The following is a 15,879-nucleotide window of genomic DNA, read 5'->3' on the forward strand; positions in this document are numbered from 1 at the left end:
CATGTTGATATGTATTGCGGCTTGGTGCAGCAGTGTGGCAGGAGCGGCACTGCTGCAGGCGGGTCAGGCGCGTGGCGCGGGGGGGGGGCTGTGGGTGAAGGTCGCACTGCGTGACACTGCGGACGTGTCACATTTCCTTCTTCCACTAATTTTATCAGCCCATTTGAATTGAAGTACAAAATCGTTATTAAATATTTTGTATCACAGTGTCGAACAAAGGCCGCGAACAAACGCAGCCGACCAGGGGATTGGACGAGCAGACACGATGAACCAGTTATCAAACTTGCCTTTTAGAAGCCAATGGGAGAGGATGATCATAGACGATAATAAACCCAGTGACTAAGATACCCGCCTCACAATTAAGAAGACCATGCGACTTTAAATTTTAAGCAGATGTGAGATGCTAATAATAGTATGAATAGTAATAGATGTAGGTTTAGATTATAATTATGTACTTCTTCAGTTATGTAAACAATTTTTAAAGTGCAGCGCCACGTCGGGGTCGACACGCTCTGATGTCCAGCAGTATGTTCACATTCCGTAACAGCGAACACGAATGTCAAGGTTCAATGTTCACTAGACTCGCGCACACGACACTACTCGCATGCGGGAAGTTGCCGCACTCGGGGAAAGCAGCTTCCCGCGCGCGCTTCCCGGCGCCTGCGCAACCTGCGCCAGCCCACACCTCGTAAAGCTTATTATATACATATAAATTACATGCATGATTTTAGCCATCGTCTACTCATAAAGGAGTTTTTTGAATACAAATAGTACCTACGTATCGACCTGTATCAACAAACACATTCAATTAAACATATCCTACTAGAGTATCAACAATCTAAACACGAGCAAAACCTGTAATAAAAATAAGATATCGAGTCGCAGGCGCCGGCGCCATGGAAATACATAATAATAGTGTGTTAGTATTAGCAGGTCGATCGGCGACGCGCGCAAATGTCACACGATGCTAATGAGCACAGCACGAGCGCGCGCCAGAACTGGCGAGCACTGGCGAGCACTGCCGAGCAGTGGCCAGCACTAGCAAGCACCGGCGAGCACTAGCGAGCACCGGCGAGCATTGCTCAACTGCTGCTCGCATCCCCTCTAGTGACACAGGTCTTGTCCGAGCATACGCAACGTGAACAGCTCTTACATTGTAACAAAACAATAGTGGAACAAGTTTCGTATGAATGATGATCGTTTGAGTCAGATGTATGCAACAAAACACATCGTATATCATAGATATTTAACTAGCTATATTTAAGTAAAGCAGGTCTTTTTTGGTACCTCTACATAAAAAATGGTAAACGCATATTTATTAGAGCTAAACGCGGCGAACGATGTTTAGATGCCTTGCAATTATAACTACAATGGCACTCGGATCTGCGCGACAATATTGTTGCTGCACTGCATATGTAAGCGAAGAGTAGCTCAGTTTATACAAGCGACAAAGTTCGCTATATAGCATAAAAGCGCTGTAAAGTTTTCCTAACGAGTAGGTACCTAGACGCAGGATGAGGATGTAGCTCAAGCAAGAGCGAAGGGAGCATGCGCGTACGCAAGTGTGTGTGGACTGTCCGGTTTAGGAAGCGGTTGCGGAAGCTGCGTGCGAAGAAAGTTATTTCGAGTCACACGATTACATACAGGTGTTCTCGTGCGACAAACAGAAAAACAACTTTTACCTCACGTTATGTGAAAGGTCAACCTTTAAGAGGCGATTGGATGCGAACAGTTCCACTCTAACAGGGCAGTGTGAATGCTTGCTGATCCTTTATGTTAACATTTTGTTTCTGCTTATCGAAATACCTATAGATTTCGATGTTAGAAGTAAACATGTGAGCAACAGCTACGGCAGCGGGCGCTGCTGGCCCAGTGGCGCAGAGCTTCTGCACTCAGTCCATCATCTACGGCTACTCTAGGTGCTGGAACATCTTGCTCACTTAAGTTATAACGCGGCTATCCTCTGACTACTGTGAAGATCCTATTTGCGTTACGAACATGAATGATATCAGTAAGAGTCAGAGCCGCAGGATCTGATGAGCAAGCGTGTGACGGCAGGTGAGTGTGTGAGGCAGCGGAGAGCGCCGGCGCCGCGAGCTGGCTGCGTGACCCAGTGGCCCGGCGCCCTCGCGCGGTGCCGTTACTCCACTGGATAATCTTAACTAAATGAGAACACCTCGCTGCATCGCCAACTGAGCCTCAACATTACACATCATGTCTTTTCATTTCGCTACTTAACTTTCAAATGGTGCAGAATCTTCAACTAAGGCTTCAGGGCTCAAAGCTTCATCAGAAGCTTAAATAAAGAACAAGATAGGATAAATATTTATATGTATGTAATATATAAGTAATGTATGTAATGTAAGGTATGTAAGATAGGGACCAAAAAGATTCAGTTCTCCCTTGAAATCTATAACTACCAAAATAGGTATATAAATGCGAAACAGGTAACTGGAAGTCGGTACCTAAATATACCACTTAAGAAAAAGAGATCCCTTAGTAATTAGGAAACATTTGCCGTTTTCTGAACTTTAAGTTCACTGAATTATCTTCTATCGGACAGCTACAGGTATTGCAGGTACCAATAGTTTCAGGACACAACAGACGAATATGCTTTTTGCAGTTGAATAGAAGAGGAAAGCTCGTGGTGCAGTGAGATGAAAGCGCTGCATGGTTGTGCGCGCGGTACTCACCGACTAGCAGCAGCAGCGCGATCGCCGCCGCGGGGGTCATCGCGAGCGCCGTCACTACGTAACTGTGAAGCGCGAGAGAGCGCGGAGAGGCGCTGCGAGAGAGTCGCGTGCGTCAGTCGCGACTACTGCGCGGGTACTGGGCGCGCGCGCGCCGGCTCTTCAGTTTTGCTGCACGCGCATTGAGCAACCCGCCCCCGCGCGCCTGTGTCGGCTCCACCACTCGCGCTCTACTCCGCAGGAGCCACTCGACAAGAGTACTCTAATCCGATAGCCTCCTCTGCCAATTCACCAATAGACTCAGAATATGACTGCATGACCGCTTTCTTAGCAGGAGTAAGCCGGAGAAGTAAGCAGGAGACTGCGACAGGAGCACGCTCTCCTGTATCCTGCAAAAGCCGTTACTTCACCCCTAAATACCAATACATCCTCATTTCCAAAGAGGATCTTTGCTAGAACCTGATGTTATTAAACGTTAGGCCGAATATTACCTAATCGTTAATTCCGTGAGATATTACCAATATATTAGGGTAATACAGTGAGCAGGCCTCACTCCTCAGGCCTCTTTATACCAAGAGAGGGAGGATGGATGGGATCTTTTCTCTGGGTCCCAACCTCCCGCCCTCATGCATATATGCATAATAAAAGAGGCCGTTGCCATGCAATCGAACCTTTAGATTTAGAACCTTTACTGGATACTAGGCACAAGATTTCATTTTTTTAAGGGGAGATCAAACTGTTGGGCACTATTTCAGAATTACAGCCTAAAATAACCAAAATCAATACAGATACTAAAATTAATCAAAACGTCTATAACTAACATCATCGTCTGCCTAGCCTTTTCGCATTCTATGTACTATGTACGCACAGTCGTGGTGGCCTAGTGGGTAAAGGACCAACCTCTCAAGTATGAGGGCGCGGGTTCGATCCCAGGTCAGGCAAGTACCAATGCAACTTTTCTAAGTTTGTATGTACTTTCTAAGTATATCTTAGACACCATTGGCTGTGTTTCGGATGGCACGTTAAACTGTAGGTCCCGGCTGTCATTGAACATCCTAGACAGTCGTTACGGGTAGTCAGAAGCCAGTAAGTCTGACACCAGTCTAACCAAGGGGTATCGGGTTGCCCGGGTAACTGGGTTGAGGAGGTCAGATAGGCAGTCGCTCCTTGTAAAGCACTGGTACTCAGCTGAATCCGGTTAGACTGGAAGCCGACCCCAACATGATTGGGAAAAAGGCTCGGAGGATGATGATGATGTACTATGTACGCACGGGTGCATCAATCACTTCCACCACCTGGGGCCCGATTCTCCTATGTTACTATTGTCAAAATTGATGAATCGTTTGCGCTTGGTCTGCTATGCTATCGATTTGAAACCAATCGAATGTCGTTGGAATACGATTGGTCTCATATTAGTAGCAGAATGCCCGATATGGTTAAAACTGCTATTGCGATCATATTGCGATTGGATTTCTATTCAATTTTGACATTATTAATTAACTTAGGAGAATCGGGCCCCTGAACATAGGCCTCCCCCTTAGATCTACACAGATACCTGTTGGAGGCGACCTGCATCCAGCGTCTTCCGGCGACCGCTATAAGGTCGTCTGTCCGCCTTGTTGGTGGACGTCCTACCGTAGGACTCCTACGCTGCGCTTGCTAGTCCGTGGTCTCCACTCCAGCACTTTTCGACCCCATCGGCAGCAATACCTATTAATATTATGCAATGTGGAAATTAGCGAATGGAATACAATCAACGTACAAACTTACTTTATTTTATGAATTTATGGCATACATAGGTTCTATCCAATACTGTTTCAGAAAATAAGTGCGCTGCGCTGGTCTCTTGGTCTTGGCCTATACTAAAAAGTATAGCGACATCTCGGGGCGAAAGGCGTAACTATCATGTCGCGCAACCGTGCGATTTGACTACCATTGTTATTGGAGATGGAGACACCTACATTCGCTGCCGCCAACCCACAACTCCGCACCTCCGCATCGCTGAAACGAATAAGCTCGCATCATACACACGCAAAGGCACAATAGTTATTTGTTATACAAGAGTGCAAAGTTGCTTTTTAACCGCGGGCTCAATTTTGATGACCGAGCAAGCGAAGGATTCTAAAATTAAAACACGAGCGTAGCGAGTGTTTCAATTATTAGAATCCTGAGCGATAGCGAGGGAATTAAAAGAGTACAAGGTGAAAAATCTTTGCACTCGAGTACAACCCGTAACTTTTCATCCCACCTCATCGAGGAAATGTCTAAACTCAAAAAAAGTAAATGGCACGCACGTCACACATGGCAAATTAAAAAGATGTACCTATTAATTTATGCATGCAAAAATTCAGTTTGAAATGTAATGAGGTTTAAAATCCACCTCAAAATAATAAAAAATAATAATTTCATCCCACTTCGTCGAGGAAATTACTAAATGCAAAAAAAAACAAAATGGCGCGCTCATATGAATATCAAATTAAAGAGAAGTACCTATTAAAGTTCATTTATTTGAAAACTCAGTTTAAAAATGAAACGAGGTTAACAATCTATGTAAAACGATAATTAAAATTACTTAATTAATTGAATAATTATTTTAAGCAGTATTTTATTTGTTTAATATGTATTTGTTTGAAAGAAAAGTCTTATCAAGATTGTCACAAATGGAGTATTGCACACGATGTTCTAAATTCAAATCACTTTGCCGCTCTAGAGGATAAAAACGGCTTTTGCGCTCAGATATCAAAGGGTAAAACTGCTCTTTCCGAAATGGTGGGATGAAAAATATAATAATTATAATGCTCGAAAACAAAGCTTCAATAGCAAATAATTTTATTTTCTCATAGAGCAACTTCCATTGGATCACAAACGTCATTCTCGACGTAACAGTTCCAACGAGAACAAAAAGTGAAAGTTCCTTGTGATTGGCTGCGACGTAGTTAATGCGCTGGCCGACCAATGGCACGGCAGCCTCGAACACTTAATGTTCTCTGACAACAAAACCAGTTCAGTGATTTGTCAACTTACCGGAAGTTAATGCTATGCCAAATACTTTAAAATATGTTGTGAGAGTGTTGTGACCTTTAATATTAGTTAGAAAGTTTAACAAAGTCATAATTATTGTGTAAAGTGAGCATACGATGTACAAAATATGTTTTCTGCTTCTTATAGCAGTGGCTAAAGGTAACTAATAAGCGAATATTCTTTGTTACTGCGAGTGTTAGAAAACTTTCTAAAAGTTTTGTTGGTGCGTTGCAGATTGCAGATCGCAGGACGAGGAGGGCCCGTACCGCGGCAAGTTCATCGGGAAACTCAACTCCTATCACCACCAGGTGCGTCCCTGTGCACTGCTTGTCTACCTTTATTTTATTATATTTATATACTTTCAACTATGATAATAAACACAGTAGTATTCTATACTATACTCATATATTCTATACTTATTATAATAAAGAATAACATTTTATTAGTTTGTACACTAAAGGCTCCGAAAATACTGAACCGATTTGAAAAATTCTTTCTGTCGAAATGCTACCCTCTTTACGAGGATATATTTTATCCCGGAACGTCTGTAGTTCCCACAGGATGCGGGTGAAACCTCCGGAAACTGGCTAGTAATCAGTAATCTACATAGTGCATCAAGAGCAGCACAAACAATTTTTTTTCGTATTCTTACTATAAGAAAATAATGACCCATATATTACTGAATTACATAGAGCAATTACTTTATTATCCTAGGTGTCAGGAGATGTGTATGCAGTAGATGACTTTACAATATTGCTGGTGAACTTCAACTATGATGGCACCGGGGACGACACGTTCTTCTGGGCAGGAGACGCTGGCCGGCCCGGCCCGCAGGGCTTCATCGTGCCCAACGAGTATGGCAGGTCGGTCATTCAGCTTCACAGTGAACACTTTCACTCTCTTCCTGCCAGTCTATCTGTGGCAGCTGAAAATTTAAGGAAATAGTGTACGTACATACAATTACTTTGACATACACATAAAGTAAGAAACGAACTGGCTGACTCAGGCTGAGTAGTTCACAGCAGTAGCCTGCTCAGCTAGACCTAAAAGCCTGCCTACACCATGTGTGGCCTTTTATTCATATATATGTCGCAGGGATATGATAAAAACAGGGGTTTGATCAATTCCCTAAGGGATTTGATCAAATCACGGAGGATGTTAAAATAACAACATGATTTTATCTTTTCCCTAAACAAATCTAGTGAATTGAACAAATCCCTAAACTGGTTCAGTGAAATGGCAAATGACATGTCAGTCACGATGCCACAAATCAGCTACATGTTTTAATAAGTGATTATTACAAATAGGCATATCATACGCAACTAAAATATTTTTTATTTTTTAAAGAAATTGTTCATTCTTTAAAAAAAAATTGTTCTAAGTAATGGTGATTTTTTATATCAATATTTCCTTACACACCTGATTGTCATAATTATGTAGGCATATCTTACCAAGTAAACCCTTAAAATATCAAAGCAAAATTATTTTTGTCACTTCACTGAACCAATTTAGGGATTTGTTCAATTCACTAGATTTGTTTAGGGACAAGATAAAATCGTGTTGTTATTTTAACATCCTCCGTGATTTGATCAAATCCCTTAGGGAATTGATCAAACCCCCGTTTTTATCATATCCCTGCGACATATACATGATCTAACATAAAATCATAACATCATAATATCATGATAAAAGCAACATATAATAAATATAAGATTTTTAGCATATCATCTTTTAATAACATTTTTAGGTTTTCAGAACACTAAAGTCAACTCATTTGTAGGTAACTGACAGTTTCTAGTTATATTCTTGCAATAGTGTTGAGGATTTGGACAATCATGAGCACATTGTACGATTGCAGGACGAACATCCTGGAGCGGTACTTCAACGCGGAAGTGCGGCTGGCGGTGCCCGAGGGCAAGCGCATCTCGCGCATCAAGTGGCTGGCCGTGTACGACATCGGCAGCCAGAACGCGTTCGGCGACGTGTACGTGCCGGACGAGTTCGAGGCGCCGGCCGAGCGCGCCGTGGGGCCGCTGGCCGGCTCGCCCGCCGTCTCCAGCAAGCCCGTGCGCTTCCTCGACGCCACCACCATCCTGTAACACGCCGCATACCTCCACTAGCAACTGTGCAACCCAACCACGCGCCCAATCTTACACAACTAATGCCTTATCTCTTCGTTCAGAATTCCGGAGTTGCGATACGACGGCAGTGGCGAGGAGGTGTATTTCTGGACCGGAGTGGGCCCGCAGCCCTCGTCCAGAGGCGAGAAGATTCCCGACGAGTATGGCTAGTGAGTAAGGCAGGGCCACTGTTCAGTATTGCGCCTCTGTGAGTGTGAGTGTAGAGCGCGTGACTGCCGCAGCCTGGAGCCGCTGCGCGCGTACGCGGGCGAGGACGTGCGGCTGGCGCTGCCGGGCGGGCGCACGGTGTTCGACGTGAAGTGGGTGGCGCTGTGGGACCGCGCGCGGGCGCAGTCGCTGGGCAGCGTGCTGGTGCCCGACGCGCTCAACGTGCCGCCCGCGCCGCAGGCCGCGCTGCCGTACGCGTCGCCGCTGCCGCACTGCAAGCAGCTGCACCGCGACCTGCAGGTGTCGTGGGAGGTGTTCGGCAACCAGGTCACGGTGGAGCTGGCGGCGCAGATGGACGAGGACGAGTACATGGCGTTCGGCGTGTCGGGCAGCGCGGAAGGCTCGCGCATGCTGGGCGCCGACGTGGCGGTGGCGCAGTACAACACGCAGCAGCAGCGCGGGCTCGCCACCGACTACAACATCACCGCGCTCGCGCCCGTACGTACCGCTACGAAGCCTTTATACACTTCTGCATTTTACATTTTTTATATTATTTAAAATCGTGGTAAAAAAGTTAGAGGGGGAGGGACATTTCTTTTTAACTTTTTATTCAAAAAATCCAAATAATTGTTACAGTAGACCCCTATTCATTTTTAAATACCTATCCAATGGTGTATCACACGTCGGGTTTAAATTAAAATAATACTCCCAACTACGTGTAGGGGGGGTACCTAATAAAACATTACTTTCCACTATATTATTTCACCACTTTTTCCGCGTGATTTATATTTAATTTGAACACTTTTAAAATGTATTATAATTAATTTTGTATATCTAAAGTGTAAACACACTACCCACGGAAGACCTCTCGTGTGTACCGGTTTTTGCACCATTGTGCACTGTCCAGAAATAAAATGTAATTAATGTCTTTGACCCAAACGGAGTTTATGTCATAGGTTTATGTCAGAACAATGATGTCATTACTGTCAAAATGTCACCAAAATAGACACGTCTGGACTATTTGATTTCCATTTTCATCCAATATAAACAAGCCATGACAATCGTCCCGCGATCTGACGAGTAACAGCGGCAAGATGTTGTCTCCGCGCGACGTGTTCACCGTCGAGAACGCGCTGCTGTGTCGCGCGCTGCACGTCACGTTCGCCTGGGCCCTCAGCGCCCGCGTGCTGCAGCGCGTGGCGTGCTGAGCGCGTGCTCACCGCGTGCCCGCAGTGCGTGCAGGTGCTGGGCGCGTGGCAGGGCGTGTGCCGCGACGACCGCGTGGGCGGCCTCGACTCCAACCAGGTGTTCAGCGCGCGGCGGGAGAACGGCCTCACCGTCGTGTCCTACCGCCGCACCCTCGCCGCGCAGGAGCCCATGGACCGCGACTGGCCCGTCGACCGCGAAGTGTTCGCCGTGTGGGCGCTGGGCCGCCTCGACCACGAGCGCGAGCCCGCCTTCCACCGCCTGTTCCCGCGCGCCGACGTGCGCCTGCACCTCGCGCGGGACCCGCCCACCAACGACTGCGTGCCCTTCGCCGTGTGAGTACCGCCCCGCACACCCCGCGACCTGCTCCACTCCCCGCCCCGCTCACCTATCTGTGTGTGCAGCGCGTCGCGTGCGGCGCCGACGCCGTGGGAGGTGGCGGAGCTGTTTGACCCGGCGCTGCGCGTGTTCACGTTCCGGCTGGGCCCCGCGGGCGGCGCGCGGGGGCTGCCGGGCCGCCCGCTGCGCCACTCGCCGCCGCTCGCCTGGTACGTCAACGGCCAGCTGGCGCCGGACCTGCAGCTGCGCCGCGGCCTGCAGTACTCCTTCAAGGTGAGTGTGGTGGACCGCGGCGGTACGGTCGCGGCTCGGGTATCGCGTAACTGTGGTCGTGCTGCAGGTGTACGGCGGCAACGACCCGCACTCGGCGACGGAGTACCACCCGCTGATCGTGACGGCGGAGCCGGTGGGCGGGCTGGAGCGGCTGGGCGAGGCGGCGCAGCGCAGCGCGCGCGTGCTGGCGGGCGTGCACACCACGCGGCGCGGCCGCCTGGCGCCCACCGCCGCCGGCCCGCTGTGCCGCGCCCGCCCCGCGCCCGGCGCCGACACGCGCCGCGACGCCGACTACGCCACGTTCCGCGCCTACAACCGCTCGCTGGTGTGGGACTGCCCCGCCGCGCCGCCGGCCGAGCTGCTGGTGGCGCCCAACAGCACGTGGCCGGACCGCGTGTACTACCACTCGTTCTCGCACGCGGGCATGGGCGGCCGCATCTACGTGGTGGACAAGCACCGGCGCAACATCGGCCGCACCAGCGCCGCGCCCCCCTCACTGTCCGCGCCCCGCACTGCCGCGCTGCTGGCGCTGCTGCTCGCGGCCTTGTGACTGCAACCGGACGAACTGACGCACTGAGGAAACGGTACCTCATATACGAACTGACGCTTGTACCAATTTTAGTGTACCAGTGTATTATTCAATAAATTAAATAAAAATGTATAAATTCAAAATGTATTTTTCAATATGACAATAGTTGTGCAGGCGTTCGAATAATTTACGTACACATAAACTTATACTCCTGAATCAATCTAGAAGATAATCAACAAATTATACTTATATTATAAAGCTGAAGAGTCGGTTTGCTTGAACGCGCTAATTTCAGGAACTACTGGTCCGATTGGAAAAATCTTTGAGTCTTAGGGCCAGGCCACAACAGTGCGTTGCGGCGTCGCATCGCAAAAATCAACGACGCCGCACAACGCACTAATACACAAATTTGCATAGAATAGAACATAGCTGTGCAATGTTGTTTTTGCGATGCGACGCCGCAACGCACTGTTGTGGCCTGGCCCTTAGGCCCAGCGCATACCGCTAGAAGCAGCCGCGATCCGCCGGCATTTGACCATCAGCCAGTGTTGCCAATTCGGATTTTGGGAACAGCGTATACCAGATGAGAAAATTACGTAGAATTGATTAAAATTGCATAATATATGCAAAGTCCGTAGATCTACGTTTATTGTTTTCGAGGTGAAATAATGGTCTTAGGATAAGTGAAACTGATGAAAACGTTGACGCCAGTTTATAATTTTAATTGTAAATATGATCAATAAAACCTTTTATGAATCGTAAAAAAATGTTATTTAGTATATAGGCTGCTGCTATCTTCTTGGTATAAAAATAAATAAATATAGATTTATTGTGTATAGATTTATTTTTATTTATTTATTCGACTTACACGGCTTTTAAAGCCACTTACTTAATTGTAGAACTTAAATTTAAAATTTACAAATAATTAAGTACATCTTAAGAAATTACGTTGATTGGATTGAAGGTAGGTAGATCTACGTAAAAAGACGTAGAGTTGGCAACACCGGCCGCGGGCGCGCGAGCGGCTCAAGCGAACTTATTCTGTTGTAGACCGTATGTCCGCATGTATAGATCTGAAGGTGTTGTGAACTTGCTGGAACATTATTTATTAAGTCATTTTTGAATCTGTGATGTATTGTAATGGAGAGACTATTAAAAAGCTTGAGTATTCGATACGTAGTTTTATTATAATTTTGAGACTAATTTAGCATAAGATAGGTAGTAGGGTAGACACGCTCAGGCGCGGTGCAGGTCGAGGAAGTCGTGCAGCGTGCGCGGCAGCGCGGCGGCGGGCAGGCGGCGGCGGGCTCGCAGCAGCGCCCGCGCCGCCAGGCACGCCAGCGTCACGTGCTGCAGCACGCGCACGCGCGAGCCGCGGTTCAGCGCCACCAGCTCGGCCGGCGAGTCGCCGAAGCGGTTGGGCTGGTCCAGGTGCGCGCCGCCCGCCAGCAGCACGCGCACCAGCTCCGTGCTGAAGTTGTACGGGATGGCGGCCACGTGCAGCGGCGTGGAGCGCGCCTCGTTGCGCACGCGCACGTCGGCGCCGCACGCCAGCAGCAGCGCCACCACGCCCGCGTGCGGGAACACGGGCGCCGCGTCCGGCTCGTCCGCGAAGTACGTGGAGCGGATCACGTTGAGGCGCGACACGCACAGGTGCAGCAGCGTGTCGCGCGTGTGGGCGCTGCGCACGTCGGCCGCCACGAGGGCTCGCACGGCGGCGCCCACCTCCTCGCGCTCCGCCGGGCCCGCCCGCGCCTGCAGCAGGAACACCAGGTGCGTGACGCAGCGCAGCGCGCGGTCGAAGGTGTCGGCCTGCGCCTTGAACACGGGCCGCGCGTCCAGCAGGCGGCGGCAGGCGGGCAGCTCGGCGGCCAGCAGGCGGAACACGCGCAGCACGTCGCCGAACTGCGGCAGCCCGCGCGCGTGCTCCAGCCGCCCCGCGTGCGCGTCCAGCATCAGCCGCGTCAGCGCGCACGCCGTGTGGCACGTGTCTGCGGAGGGGAGGACATTATCATTTAGGCGTATGTGAAACATCGTATTTCAAAATACATATATCGACTCATTAAAAAGTATATTGGTAGGTTAGTAGATACGTCAAAAACCCCGACCCCCTTTCCAATGCCTGATCACCTGCCCTTGTCCCAATTTTACTAAAAAACGACATGTTTCACATCCAACTGAGGTCCAATCACGACTCATTTACGATTGAAGCATATTATGTGGCATTTCGCTGTGTTTTTTTCTTTCTTTTCACATAAACGTTTTTATCATTTTCTGTGATTAACCAATAAATCATATTGTCTGCAAATGATTTACGATTGCAATATGATTGTAGAGCAAACTAACTTCAATTCTAACTTATATAGTATTTATTTCAAATAATACTGGTAAAGTATGATGGAAATGCAAATGTGAATTGGTCTAGTACGATAGTGAATAGAGGAGTGCACCGACCGGCCGAGAGCAGCGAGTCCTTCTCGATGCGCAGCTGCAGCGCCCAGCTCCACAGGTCGATGCAGCGCTGGTAGCGGAAGGCGTCGGCGTAGGAGGCGCCGCGGTACATGAGGCGGAACACCGTATCCTTGTGGTCGGGGCCCAGCACGCGCACCACCACCAGCAGCGACTGCACGCGCAGCGCGTCCATGTCCGTGGCCGCCGCCTCCAGCTCCGCCGCGCTGCGCCACTCGCGCGCGCCGCCCAGCGCCGGCGCCGGCGCCCGCACGGGCCGCTTGGCCACGTACGCGCCGCCGCCGTGCCGGATGGCCGTGGCGCGGCGCCACGCGCCCAGCGCCACCGTCACGTCGTTGAACTCGTCCAGCTGCGTGCTGCCCAGCAGCTCGTAGGCGTCGGCCAGGCGCGCGGCGGGGTAGTGCACGCGGCCCGCCAGCAGACTCACCACCTGCGCCGCGCCCTTCAGGCAGGCGGTGCGCAGCGCGTCGTCGCCGGCGCGCGACGCCAGCAGCGGGTCGGCGCCGTGCTCCAGCAGCAGCCGCGCCGTCTCCACGCGGTGCTCCTGGATGGCGTAGTGCAGCACGGTCTTGAGCTGCGTGTCGCGCGCGTTGACGGCCGCGCCGTGCTCCAGCAGGAAGGCGCACAGCCGCGCCGACTGCACGCTGTTGATGAGGCACGTGCCGCCGTTGTGGTTGGGCCGGTGGATGTCGGCGCCGCGCGACACCAGGAAGCGCACCACGTCCAGGTGCGTCATGAAGCAGGCGGAGCGCACGGGCGTGGAGCCGGAGTCGGAGCCCGCGTTGACGTCGGCGCCGGCGTCGGCCAGCGCGCGCAGCACCTCGAGGCGGCCCGCCACGGCGGCGCACCACAGCGGCGTGACGGTGTGCACGGAGCGGTCGTCGGGCACCTCGTACACGCCGCGCTGCTCCAGGTCGGCGGCGCACACGTGCACGAGGTACTCCACGATCTCCACGTTGCCGCGCTTGCACGCCACGAACAGCGGCGCGCAGCCGTCCAGCTTGCGCCCGCACAGCGCCCGCCGCTCCGCCGGGCTCATCCTGCGCACAATCTGCCTACGTCAGCATCGCTCATCGAGAACACCCTACACTCGACTGCGATGCCATGTCGCATCGCAGGAACTTGTCCAAGAAACGTACAAAGATCAGTACAAACTAGGCATCAGCTAGGAGAAGATGAAAAAGAAAATCCCAATGTGCCAAAAGTATTTATATTTCAGTGTGTGTAATGCGTACATGGTGACACTCACACGTAATATTATTTTGATTTACAACATGTTTGGACTTTAAAAGAGACTATGACCCTTGAGTTTGTTTCGGCATTTCTTCTCAGGGATCAGTCATTAGGAAATGCCGACCTCAACGTTCTTAAAAATGACGTGTAAAAGTGATGTAATGTCCAACTTGCAAAATAAACGATTTCATTTCATTTCATTATTTATGTGTGCAATAAAGAATAATAATATATTTTTAATTATATTTGATATAAAGAAAATCCCTCATACAAGCTGGGAAGTTTGTTCTTAGCAGCTTCTTATATATTTATTTATAAATTTTTGTACACACTCATAATATAGAAAAATACCACAGGAAAGAGGGTGTGAAGTGTTTTTTTTAATTTTCTGCCCCTTCCTCCCCCTTGGTGAGATGACGTGAGATTTGATTCCACCCGCTCTCCCCCCTTCAACATCTCACATGAAATCTCTTTCAGTACACCCGCTTCTTCTTGACAGCCATAACACTAGGAAGTGGTGAAAGGGGGTGTTTTGTTGTCCTATTGTGATATTGATGGTAAAAAGTGCTAATCTAGTACCTCTAAGAATACTTTAAAGACGACTTTGCCTAGCGGACTGACAGCCACTGTGGTTGATCTCATATGATATTATGAATGTAATTTTTTTAATATTTGCGAATGTGAACAAAAATTTTATTTCTCCGAAGGATCATTTTGGTCCCCTTTGTCTGCCTCTCTGTCTTGAAACGAGACATATAAAAGTACTCTTGAAGAACACTTTATATCATCACATTGCAGCTTAGTGCTGTTTCAAGTTTAGGCATTTTGTACTATTGGAATAAAAAACAAATATACTAACATCAACAATTTCTTTTTCACACATACATGAAATTTTGTGAATAGGAATGTTTGAAAATCATGCAATGGCAGATCAACCACTAAGTTCTAGACTCCAGGCTACATCATCAAAGTTTCTAAAACCCACAAAGCAATCGACCCGGGATGGGATGAGGTGAGTGCAGCAGCACAGCTAGGCAGCACTCGCAGTGCACGTACCTCTCGAGCGCCGTGCGCAGCTTGGCGGAGAGGCGCGCGCCGGGCGCCGAGTGGCGGCACTCCTGCATGAGCTCGTGGAACGTGGCGTCGTGCAGCTTGGCGACGTCCTGCTTGTCCTTGCCCGGCGCGCTGCTGCTGCTGCCCTCCTCCCACATCGCGCCCGACTCCGCCGCCTCCTCCGCCTCGGTACGCTCGATTGCGGCTCCTTCGAGCCGAACGGGGTACTGCCCCGGACTATCACACGTCGATCAAATTAATTAATTACTCTTCAACTACACAATTCCAAGGGATGACGTTTGTTTTGTTTTTCTGCGCAAGAACAATAACTAGGAGTGACAGATAACTGTTTGACAGCAAAGTAGATCGATCGTGTTCTGCTGAGCACTGATTTCGAGTCTTGGTCTTTTAGCTATGTACTAACTGAAGTCCATCAAATCGCCACTTTGTACTTGTTAAAAAATCAGCAATGTGTGTAATTTTCCTGAATGAACTGAAAACAAATCTGGCGAAGGGACAAACGGAAAAATAGTAATGTACACTCAAGAATATCTTGGCTAACCTCCAATGAATGATTGTTAATTCATTGCCAACAGCGCCAACTGTATGAATGCTCTATTTTTGGTCGTAAAAAAATCTCTAAGTAAAATGCTGACAATAATCTGACTCTTCATTGTCCATGTCATTCATTCTGATAAGCAGTGTTGCCAGATGATGATTTAGCATTCTCCCCAAATCTCACCCAAAATCCGAAGTTTATTGTAAAAGCGTATACGTT

At 49.1% G+C, this 15,879-nt stretch overlaps 3 protein-coding genes across 6 annotated transcripts in view; 1 reads left to right on the forward strand and 2 right to left on the reverse strand.

Moving 5' to 3' along the window:
• LOC110376045 (protein Skeletor, isoforms B/C) overlaps nucleotides 1–2,860 on the reverse strand; it is a 33,203-nt gene extending 30,343 nt beyond the window's left edge. For 3 of the 4 annotated variants that reach the window (XM_049849268.2, XM_049849269.2, XM_049849270.2), the window contains exon 1: nucleotides 2,694–2,853. In XM_049849268.2, coding sequence (XP_049705225.2) covers nucleotides 2,694–2,733 — 40 coding nt within the window. In that variant the 5' untranslated portion in view covers nucleotides 2,734–2,853. Of the gene's footprint in view, nucleotides 1–2,693 lie in introns of all 4 variants that reach the window. The other variant, XM_049849271.2, reaches the window with a different exon arrangement.
• A 2,789-nt stretch (nucleotides 2,861–5,649) lies between these two features.
• LOC110383226 (protein Skeletor, isoforms B/C) lies at nucleotides 5,650–11,519 on the forward strand. Its single transcript, XM_021343991.3, has 9 exons — nucleotides 5,650–5,870; nucleotides 5,946–6,019; nucleotides 6,426–6,574; nucleotides 7,570–7,806; nucleotides 7,894–8,001; nucleotides 8,074–8,497; nucleotides 9,233–9,540; nucleotides 9,610–9,817; nucleotides 9,885–11,519. The coding sequence occupies exons 1-9, from the start codon at nucleotides 5,828–5,830 to the stop codon at nucleotides 10,365–10,367; spliced, it is 2,034 nt and encodes a 677-aa protein (XP_021199666.3). The 5' UTR covers nucleotides 5,650–5,827; the 3' UTR covers nucleotides 10,368–11,519.
• LOC110383229 (protein fem-1 homolog A) lies at nucleotides 11,513–15,663 on the reverse strand. Its single transcript, XM_049849289.2, has 3 exons — nucleotides 15,105–15,663; nucleotides 12,801–13,855; nucleotides 11,513–12,337 (listed from the first exon to the last, which is right to left on the reverse strand). The coding sequence occupies exons 1-3, from the start codon at nucleotides 15,257–15,259 to the stop codon at nucleotides 11,583–11,585; spliced, it is 1,965 nt and encodes a 654-aa protein (XP_049705246.1). The 5' UTR covers nucleotides 15,260–15,663; the 3' UTR covers nucleotides 11,513–11,582.
• Nucleotides 15,664–15,879: the final 216 nt, after the last annotated feature.

Source organism: Helicoverpa armigera, chromosome 21 (assembly GCF_030705265.1).
Source record: "Helicoverpa armigera isolate CAAS_96S chromosome 21, ASM3070526v1, whole genome shotgun sequence".
Taxonomy (NCBI): domain Eukaryota; kingdom Metazoa; phylum Arthropoda; class Insecta; order Lepidoptera; family Noctuidae; genus Helicoverpa; species Helicoverpa armigera.